Source organism: Castanea sativa, chromosome 11 (assembly GCF_040712315.1).
Source record: "Castanea sativa cultivar Marrone di Chiusa Pesio chromosome 11, ASM4071231v1".
Taxonomy (NCBI): domain Eukaryota; kingdom Viridiplantae; phylum Streptophyta; class Magnoliopsida; order Fagales; family Fagaceae; genus Castanea; species Castanea sativa.
Window position 1 is genome coordinate 50,596,889 of NC_134023.1, and position 11,208 is coordinate 50,608,096.

Below are 11,208 nucleotides of genomic sequence, written 5' to 3' on the forward strand. Positions count from 1 at the left end.
ATAAATTTTCTTGATTGGCAATCTCTGGTTTCGTTTCTATCAAGATTCAATTATAGCATCTTAGGCTCTTAGCAATAAAATATATATATTTTTTGTATTAGAATTCAAAATTTATTTGTTTACTTTTCCTTTGTTTTCTTATTTACCAAACAAGTTTTTTTCTTTTTTAATTAATATATTTTTTTTAATTTTTAAATAAAAGTGGTCACCATACACTGAGGGATCAACAACTTTAAATTGAAATTACAAGTGGTCCATTTGATATTGAGTCAAAACCCCAAGAGATCTTTTTGTATTTTGCCAAAAAATAGAAGTTTTTCTATTGTCTGTGAAAAAAAAAGTTTACATTAGTCACAAATATCAACATTATTCAAAGGATGAAAATTTTCCTTATTTTTTTTCATTTTGTCTTAATATTGATTTATTCATTGCTATTTCCACCCTATAAGTATAATTAACTTGTGAATTTTGTGACATTCCTAAACAAGATTTAAGTGACGTGCGCGCAAGTGATATCTCTCTCAATGTTATCTTGTAAATCTATTATTTTATGAGTTAAGTCAAATTGGCAAGGTATGCAACTTAAATCGATAGATTTTAATTCCCTTGTTTAATTACATCCATAGTATTGAAAATATTAGTAAACCTTTTCTCTGTAACGTGTCATGAATGCCCATATGTAAACATAACAAATTCTAATTTTTTTATTATTTGAAAATGATAACAAATTCTAATTAACTTAAAGTTATTTTTCAATTAAATAATATATATATATATTTTTGAAATACACCCCAAAAATAAATTGATGTTTTGACTTAATAATAAACATTATTTATTACTCAATAGATGCGTAATAAATTTAAAATTTATTGTATTTATCAAAAACAAAAAGTTTCAACAAATACTGATTGCTATTTTAATTTTATGATAAGAAAAAATCTTTTTTTTTTTTGACTGAAAAGATAAAAATATATTAATCAAAAGGAAAAACAAAAGAAGACAAGGAGGCCCGGCCCAGGAACTTTACAACCAAAGAAACGGCCTAGAGCTAAAAAAAGAAAACATGGTCCATAACTCCAGGACCTGCTAAGACTTAAAGACAAAAGACAAGGCCATGCATATTACACAAGGGCCATGCATACAACGTAAAAATATAAATCATCCTCCTCGGGGAAGAAACTTTGCAAGTGTCTTGTATTCTTCCAGTAAGGATTCTGCTTGCTTAAAAATCTCGCATGGGTGGGTTTGAATATTCTTAAACTGGAAGCGGTTTCGAGCATTCCATAATGACCAAGAGATTATGGCCCACAACTTAAGGTCATTTTCACCAAGTTTATGTAACATATGTGTAGTTTCTAGTTAACTCAATTAAAAAAAATCTCTTATTGTTAAATAAACGACATGTAATTCAAACTCGACTACACTAAACTAATAATAATAATAATAATAATAATATCAAACTCCTCGACGACGACGACGACGATGACGACGACAACGACAACGACAACAACAACAACAACAACAACAGTTCTATTATATATATAAACAAACTCACAAAGAATATCAAATAATAACTATTATAGATGTACATATCATGTTGTATGCTTTCTAAACTTTCCTACAATTCACATCATTTGGTGATAGGTAGTTATCATTTGTTTGTTTGATTGTTTTTATTTTCATATGCCTTGTATTAGGAAAAAATTAAGTTGTTTACTCTTTTTGGGATTTAAATTATTGTAAATTTTAATTTTAATTTAAGAAAAAAAATTTAAGATTTTAGAAAAGGGAATTGAAGGAGGTGCGTAAATAGGCCAAAGAGAGAAATTAAGAAACCCAAAAGAGCAGATTGATTAGAATTTAGAGGGAAAAAGGTTCCCAAAAAGACAAGATAGAAATCTGAGCTTTGTTTTATACGAATACGCTTCACATATGTAGACTATGTCGCTGATTTAATATCAAATAAAAAGTTTTAATAGGTGAATATATATAATTTAGTAGTTCTTTGTTGGTGGGTATCCATAAAAGTTGTCCATAGTTCTTAACCTGAGCGTCCTACCTGGGGATTGGTGTGACTTAACTAACCCTCATTTTTTTAATATATATTATTCTCTTACACTAACGTGGCCTTGAAGCTTCCTAATGCCAAAGTTACTTAATAATGGATGATTTTTGGGGTCCTTTACATTTGAGGACTCAAGTTAATGCACTAATCATAGCATGTTGTAATTATAGGTAGATTTCTCATGTTGTAATATCACATTTAGTACATGTTGATTTCTTTGGATGACAAAATTCAAAGAATATTAATTATCTTTAATTTTGGTGTTATTAAGGGATTCTGTTAATTAATTTAACTTTAGACCAATATATTTCCTATTTTGAATATATCGTATTTTTTTTTTTTTAAAAGAAAAGAAAAAAGAGAATACGGCTACTGAGAGCTTTTCATTGTGGGCATGTGGGTCATCCGGAATCATGTATGGCATGTTTGGAAGTTTAGAGAGGGAGGAGAGTAGAGGAGAGGAGAGTAGGGGGGAGGAGAGTAGAGTGAAATAATTACCCTCCACCTTGTTTGGATGTTTTTAAAATTAGTAAGGGGGAAGGGAGTAATTAGCCCTTCCCCTTGTTTGGATGTTTTTAAAATTGAGATAGAGAGGAGAGAAAATGATTAAATAGACAAATTTACCCATATTTGAAAATAAATTGCAACATTGGTCTATGATTAATTGGTTTGTTATTTTGTTAATTTAAAAAGGGTAAATTGGAGAATTCATTTAGTCAATAATTTATCTACTCTACTCTCCCTCCAAATCTCTCCAATTTAGGGGAATTAAAAATGAGGGGTTAAAGGTAGTTAAAACCCCCCCAAACCCCTCCAAATCCCTCCCCCTCCTTCTTTAAAAAACTTCCAAACAAGGAATTTAAATTACTCTCCCTCCCTCTACTCTACTCTCCCTCCTTTTTTAAACATCCAAACAGGCCAGTAAAGTACAAACCTTTGCGTCTCAAAATCTCTTCTTCTTTTTATTTATTTATTTTTTTTTATACCTTTGATTTTAATAATATGCAGAAATAAGCAACTAACAAATTTACACTTTTTCAGGGAGGATTCCGTGGTACATATATATTTTTTGGTATATCCTAGATCTACTTAATCTTAATTATTAATATAAGTTGTTTGCATTATTTAGTGTGTGTGTGTGTATCAATATCAATTATCAAATTGATTAAAGGAAACAATAAAAAAAAAAAAAAAAAGTGTGTGTGTGTGTGTGTATATATAAAATTAAGATTAGGTTTAAGACATCAATTTTTGTTCAATAATTTTTATTTTTATTTTGAATTCAATTGGCTAATTTTTTATATTTCAATCTTGGTCCCTGTGTTCGAATGATGATGCCATAATGTCAAGAGGAAAAACCTAACAAAAATCTTGATGAAGATATGCATGTAGGGTTGGGGCCTAGAGCCTGGAGTAGATGTCATTATGGAAGTTAGTGCATATAAACCCTCTTGGACCAGGGCTATGTAACAATTGAAACCGGATTTCAATTGTTTTTTGGGTTATATGTAAAATAGTTTATATGCAATAAGTATTATCCCTTGGACTAAGTTATGGAATGTTTTCTAGTGCTAATGATTGTTTTTTGTTTGCCACTAGGAAAACGGAAGTTCACGATTGAAAAACTCAAAAACATGATGTCCAGATTTGCTGGTGCTACTGATTCTTCACATAAAATAGAAATTGTAAGCAAAGAGATTATCCAGTGGCCCGGCGAGTGTTGCATCTACAGGGTCCCCAAGAGACTTAGCAAGGTAAATGAAACAGCCTACACTCCAAATCTAATTTCAATAGGCCCTATTCATCGTGGAAATCCGGAGCTGATGGACATGAAAATGCTTAAACAAAGATATTGCGACAGATTCTTTGATCGGACTAAGAAAGTCAAGGAATTTGAACGTTTCATTGAAGAAAACGAAGATAAGATTCGCAACTGCTATGCAGAAGAGATCACTCTACCCCCTGGGAAAGAATTCGTGTATATGATTCTACTGGATTCTATCTTTATCATTGAGCTCTTCCGGATGACTGCTAAGAGGAGAGAAAATGAAAACGACTATATATTAAGTAAACCATGGCTAGAGGAAGGCATAAAGTATGACTTGATATTACTTGAGAATCAGCTTCCACTTTTTATTCTTAATGAGTTGTATAGTCAAAGTGGGGATAATGGATGCTTTATGAAACTTGCCTGTAACTACTTTTTCCCCACACACAAGGAAGTATCCACTGAGATGGAAGGAGTAAAACATTTCACTGATCTTCACAGAACTTTCTACCGTCCACCACCACTTGATCATCCACTCGATCTGAAAACTGACAGTCCTATTGAGCATCTATATAGTGCAACAAAGCTAGTGGACACTGCAGGGCTGATATTCCAGAAGCACAAGGAAAATCAATCTGAAGAAAATCAATTTAGAGAAAAAAGACTTTTACTACACATAAAACTCAAGAAACCCAGCGAAATTTGTCCAACTTCATGTCTCATGCATTGCTTCAAAAACTTTTCGTGCTTCAAACGTTTGCGAACTCGCATGGTGGTCCCACAATTTGTGGTAGATGATGGAACCGAAGAACTTTTCCGAAATCTTATGGCCCTCGAGCAGTGTCATTATCCATCTGAAGCTTACATATGCAATTATATTGTCCTATTGGATTATCGTATCAACAGTAAAGAAGATGTGGAGTTGCTTGTTGACAAAAGGGTTATTGTCAACTCGTTGGGTAGCAATCAAGCGGTTGCTGAAATGGTTAACAAACTTTGCCTTGAAATTGTGGAAATGTATTCCTGTTACCGTCATATCGCTGATGATCTTAATAAGCACTACGACAGCCGTTGGAACAAAAATATGGCATCCTTGAGAAATGTATATTTCCGGGATATTTGGAGAGGCACGGCAACCGTTGTTGGGGTCTTGGTCCTGGTTATAACTATCTTTAATTTCCTTAGGCCTTTTGTCTTCAAGAATACTTAACTTTCTCCATTGTATTATTTTCATATTAGTTGTAAGTTTGGTATTGTAGTAGTTGTCCTTGAAATCGTTAATATGCGCAAGTTGTAATATCCTTTCCTTTCTTTTCTAAATAAAATGTGAAGTAAAGTTGTATGTTTTGTTCCCTAATAAAAGAGTTACATCCCTTCTATTTCAATTTAAGGGCAGATTGTATTACATAATTGCATTCTTTCTTGTGCTGGTAATGGGTGTAGAAAATTTCCTTACAATAATATTAAATTTAATATTGTTAGAAACTGAAAAGGAGCGCCCCAAAGTGGGCATGCATGCCCCTCGGTGTAACTCCCAAGCGTTACTTAATGGAGTAATGCCTTGGGTTGTTACCCCTCCCCACTAAAACTTAGACATTAATGGGTTTATGATTATCTAAATCCCTCTAGTGATACCCCACATGTATAGAACGAATTCAAAATTTTGTGTGTGCTTACAGAGTGTTGGTGAGGCTCTTACGCTGTAAGTATAATTTGCATTACTCTAATAGTGTGCAACACCATCCATAAACTAATTTGATTGTGTACTATTCAAGTCTATGTGGAGGCTAACTTTGGACAACATAGAATGACTTAGAAGCTCCTGTGAGACTACCGGTTTAGTCAAAGAGAGAGGCACACCAAAAAACCTAATATTAAAATTTACACCACGAGATCTTTGTTTCACCCTCCCATAATTCAATGTCACAATTTTTTGACACACATAATCACAATTCATTAAAACCGTGTTCAACTTCAACCCCTGTATTCCGAAGGAAAATACCTTAAATGCATTGCATTAAATTTCTCAAATAAATTTAAACATTTGGATGCATCAACTAATGAAATACAAACCACTGCATACCCTTAGTGCGATGGTCACTCCACAAGTATAAATACTTGTGGGGTGTAAGGGGTAAGGATTAGGGTTCAAGTCTCCAGGTGAGAGTTTCACACACATATATACTTAGATTAAGTTAGAGTAGAAATTTTATCTTGTATAAAAAAATAAAAAATAAAAAATAAAAACTAATGAAATACAAAAACAGTGTTATCATTTATAAGAACTATTAAATTCAGGGCTAAAATTCAATTACACTCCCTAAACTTTTATGAATTGCACTTGTTGTGAAATTGCCTCAAATTCCTATTGTGACTTGGAAAGCTAATTGAGTTTTCTAGTTGAAGAAGGATTAATTTGGTTGTTATTTTTCTTTTTCTTTTTCTTTTTTTGATTTCCTTGGTGTGGAAAAAAAAAGCTATTCCTTAGAGTGGAATGTAAGTTTATTCCTTGTCAAAGAAGTAGTGTACTTCTTGTCTACCGTAGAATTGGAATTGAGGTCTTTTTAAAGGATTTGATGACTTTGCTCAAGGGTCCTCCACTGTGTGGAGAGAGGAGGGAATCTTAAAATTGAGCGTGACATCAAGAGAGAAAAAAAATGTAATTTCAATTGGAATGTAGCACAAGAAGAGAGACAATAAGGTTTGAGTTTTTTCTACAAATTTTTGTGTAACGCATAAATCAAGGGGAATTTGGGAGGCTTGGACTAATGTTGCGAGCCAAGAAAAAGAAAGAGGCTTGGGTCTAAGCGAGAGAAAATTAACAAAAATAAAGAGTTTGTTTTTAGCCGTAAGACATACATAACAGAAATAAATTTTAAGGATCCAACAAAAACAATAGTGAAAAGAAAGTACAACTATCTAGTAAATCATCCAAAAAAATAAAAGTAAAAACACTTGAAGCATTTGTCTACTCTAGCAACATTAGGGGCAAAAACTTTCTATTCTCATACATAACTTGAAAGCTTGGATTTGTGCTAAAACACATGAGCTTGTTTAGACTAGGGTTATTGATACTGACCGTACTGGCCAGTGTACCAGTACAGGTACACTGCTATTTCGTACAGGAAAAAATACTGGACGTACCGGCCACGTACCGGCAAATTCCGGCTGTATCAGACTGAAACATAAAATGCTGTTTTTTTTTTTTTTGTTGTTGTAATTGTGGCAGTTTTTGTCTCTAAAATAATCAATAATGAAAGTATTTTGTAGATAATTTCATTATTTCACCTAACTTTTGATCTCTCCAATTCTTTTACTTAATTTGGATTTGGTGTTTGAATTAAGAGTTCCATTTTCTTCTTTTTTAACTATTTTACCTGCATTAATTCTAATCTCCAGTTGATCTTTAGGTTGTTGTATTAATCAGTATACAATAGTTGAAATGGAAGGTCTTTATAAGGCAAAAAGATGTGTGTGTAAATAGAGATTTTGTGTGTGTGTGTGTGTGTGTGTGTGTGTATTTATATATATTAAATATATAAAATAACGGTAAACCCGAAATGGTACACCGGTATTAACTGGTATTCGAAATATATTGTACTGATGGCCAAACCGGTACAGCCTCCGATACGGTATTGACTTCCTTGGTTTAGACCCCAAAATTTAAATTACTGTTAGGTTTCTTTTACTCTTAATCAAAGTGCGGAACAAGAGTAAATGTGGGCAATGAATCGATAACTTCTCTAGTGCATTAAAATGAACAACAAACAATAGAAGTAAAGCACAAGAGTAAGGGAAGAGACATGCAAAGACAAGATAACACCAAAACATGTTATCGAAGAGGAAACAGAAGAACTCGGCGAAAATCCTCTCCGCGACCCTCCAAGTTGAAATTGATCCACTTGTGAATAAGTTGGAGTACACGAATAACAAAAGACCCTCTATGCCTAGTCTACCCAATATACTTGAGCCCTCCAAGCACCTGCTACCAACGGACTTCTCCGAGTCTTGTCTTCACTAGCTTTTCGAATCCCGTAATATTCCTGATTGCATCCACCAAGCCTCACCGGTTTCTTTTGGCAAATCCCCAAATCTTCCTAAGTTCCAAAACACTCTCTACACTCTGAATATGTGTGGATTGTGTTTGGATACAAATTTCCTTTCAAGATATGACAATGGAAGAGGGAAGAAGAGGATGCTACAATGATCTCTCACTAAGGATGAGTAGCACTCTCTCTAAATGATGGGTGTGTTTTGTTGTAGAAAACCTATCTAGGATTTTTCTTTCTAAATAGTCTCTTTTGCTTTTATGGGTAATGAGGGTATATGTAGTATAGGTGAAGGGTAAAAAAGTTACACTTAAAATCCTTCAGGCAGAGAGTTTCACTGGCACCTTTTGGGTTGACCCTTCTCGCGAGACACTCGCAAAACTGACAGCCTAGTATGACTCTTCAATTTCTAACATGTGCTTCTCACATGCCCTTTTCGCAAGAACCTTTACTCACGAGCTTCTTACGAGTTAGTCGCGAAACTGCACTGATTTTTCATTTTATGCTCGATTCTTCACCAACTTAATACTAAACCCAATACAAAAAAATCTCACAAAATATAAGGAATAAAATTAAAGCAAATACAACACTTTTTGTCATGGAATAAAACCAACATAAAATATAGTTGTAAATCACAACTTTACAATCTCTCTAATTGGCTATTCCGTGACAAAACACCCTATAACAGAATCCAGACTTAAACATGAGTTTGAAAACAATGACAAAACTCACTCACACCTAAATCTAAAACCTGTGATGAACTTGAAACATGTATACTTGTAACTTCAAACACTTGCACAAAACATATTAGACCCTTAAGGTAAAACAAGTAATAAACAGACAAGTATAATGTAACGAGTAAACATGCAATCAAGTAAACATATGAGCAACTTGATCAAAAACAAAACAGTCATATGGAAATGACCGAAATGATCATATAGCAAAATAAATGATCATCCGAGCATGCAACCAATAAAGCACAATGGCATAAAGATGTATACATGTCCAGCACATAAGCACGATGCAATGAGATCAACAAAGCATAGATACAAAACATAACTCAAAGCACTATAAAACAACGAGAAAACAAGTATAAAACAAAATAAGGTTTTCTCATAAAAGAGATGTCTTCTCCCCCTTGGTATATGCATCTCCCTCATGGCTTTCTCCCTTACAAATGTGAACGAGATAGAATTTCTCTCCCTAAGAATGTGCACAAATTTCATATAAAAATGACGATACACTCTGATATACTCTCTAATGCACTCTCTCTCTTTTTGTCACGAATAGACAAATGAAGCAAGAGAAAGGAGTGAAAGAAAAGAAGATATGAACAAGGGTATAGATGCATGGAGGGTGCAAGATGAATGAGAAAATGAAGCTCAAACAAAAGATAAAACACCTTAAAGACATAATCCTACAAAGCATAAAGTAAACATGATATGCTAAGGATAAGGAAACAAGATGTAGACCAAGGTATGACAAGGACACAAGAACATGTTATATGTGCTAAAAGGACTTAACTAGCATGAGTGAATGTAAAAATATGTTAATTGTTAGAATGTGTGCATCAAAAGTGCATCTAATGTGCATCTAGTGTGCATGTGAGATGCATGACCAATGCATGAGCAAGGCACTCATGGGGTAAAGTGTGCAAACTATACAACCAATGATCAAAACATGATAAACATGAATAATTATGGTGATCTCCAAAAATTGGTACTCATTGGAGTCCAAAAGAGTGAAAAAATACCATAGAGGCATTTTATCAAACACTTAGAGTGCACACACTACACATGTATGTTACACAATACATGAACATATGAAAAACTTGCCTAAATACATGTTATTTTTGTCACAAGGAGCCAACATCGAAAACAAATCATAATTTAAAACAAAACTCAAACAAAAAGATTGACAAAAATTAAGTTTTCTAACCCCCATTTGAGAAAATTTCAACTATGAACATAAAACCTCCAAAAAACATAATATTAGGATAAAAAATAATGAAAAGAGTTAAAGATTACTTTAGAGATGTTAAAGGAATGAAAAACAGTTGAATTTAGTTGGGTTTTGATGTAGAACCATTAAAATAGAGGTTCGGAAGAAGATGAGGATCTAAACATTCACAAGTGTTTTATATACTAAGTAAGTTTTCAATTAATATCAGAGCGGGTACACCTTGTCAGATTTCTATATCCTTAGTGTGATCCTTGAACCCTAGGATGGATAGGTCTCAATCCCTCAATGCACCTCCCTTCTTTGATGGGAGTAATTATGCATTTTGGAAAGTACGTATGCATGCATTTTTGTGCTCCATTGATGAGAGTGTGTGGAATGCTGTAGAAATTGGTTGGACAAGGTTGGAAACTGCCAAATCCCCTTGGGATAAGGCAGCTCTAGCAGGGCTAATGCTAATAGCAAAGGAGGTATGGCTAGGAGGTATGGCAAATTTTAGAGACTACCTACGAAGGCACTAAGAAGGTGAAGGATACCAAGCTTCAAATGCTTACCACTTTGTTTGAAGAATTGAAGATGAGCGAAGATAAATCATTCGACTCATTCTATGGAAAGTTGAATGAAGTGATAATTGGAAAATTGAACTTGGGTGAGAAGAAGGAAGACTCCAAAGTAGTAAGAAAGATCCTTAGATCATTGCCAGAGAGCTTCCGAGCCAGGTGATCACCATTAAGGAGAGCAAGGATCTTGATGAGATAAAGGTCCAAAAACTTATTGGCTCTCTTCAAACATATGAGCTCACTCTACCATCTCAAAAGAAGAGCAAAACCCTTGCTCTTAAGAAGATCAATGAGAGAATTGAAACTCAAGATTCTTTGGAAGAGGACAATGTTGAAAAAGAGGTGACATTCCTTACAAAGAACTTACGCAAGTTCTTGAAGTTGAAAAAGGATGGGAAGCCCTTTAAGAGAGGAAAATTCTCCAATTTCAAGAAAGACAAGAAAGACTTCAAAAGGAAGGATTTCAAGGACTCTTCTCATTCTCAAGGAATCACTTGTTATGAGTGCAACGGGCATGGTCATTTGAACAAAGAATGCCCTACCTATTTGAAGGAAAATGGTAGAGCTCTTGCTACAACACTTAGTGATTCGGATAGCTCAAACTTCGATTCTAAAAAAAGCTGTGATGGGGAAGGAAACTACTTTTCTTTCATGGCCATCGCACCTATAGATTTTTCGAAAGATTTAAGTACTCTAAAGGAAGAGCTTGGTGAGCTTACGGAAGTGGAATCTATTGGTGTTGGAGATATATTCGATGATGATGAAGAAGAGTGCGTTTATGAAGGAACAAATAGATTGCAAGAATCA

General features: G+C 33.9%; 1 protein-coding gene across 1 annotated transcript; it reads left to right on the forward strand.

The window, feature by feature from the left end:
• Nucleotides 1-3,699: 3,699 nt before the first annotated feature.
• Nucleotides 3,700-5,043, forward strand: LOC142616673 (UPF0481 protein At3g47200-like). Its single transcript, XM_075789471.1, has one exon. The coding sequence runs from the start codon at nucleotides 3,700-3,702 to the stop codon at nucleotides 5,041-5,043; it is 1,344 nt and encodes a 447-aa protein (XP_075645586.1).
• Nucleotides 5,044-11,208: the final 6,165 nt, after the last annotated feature.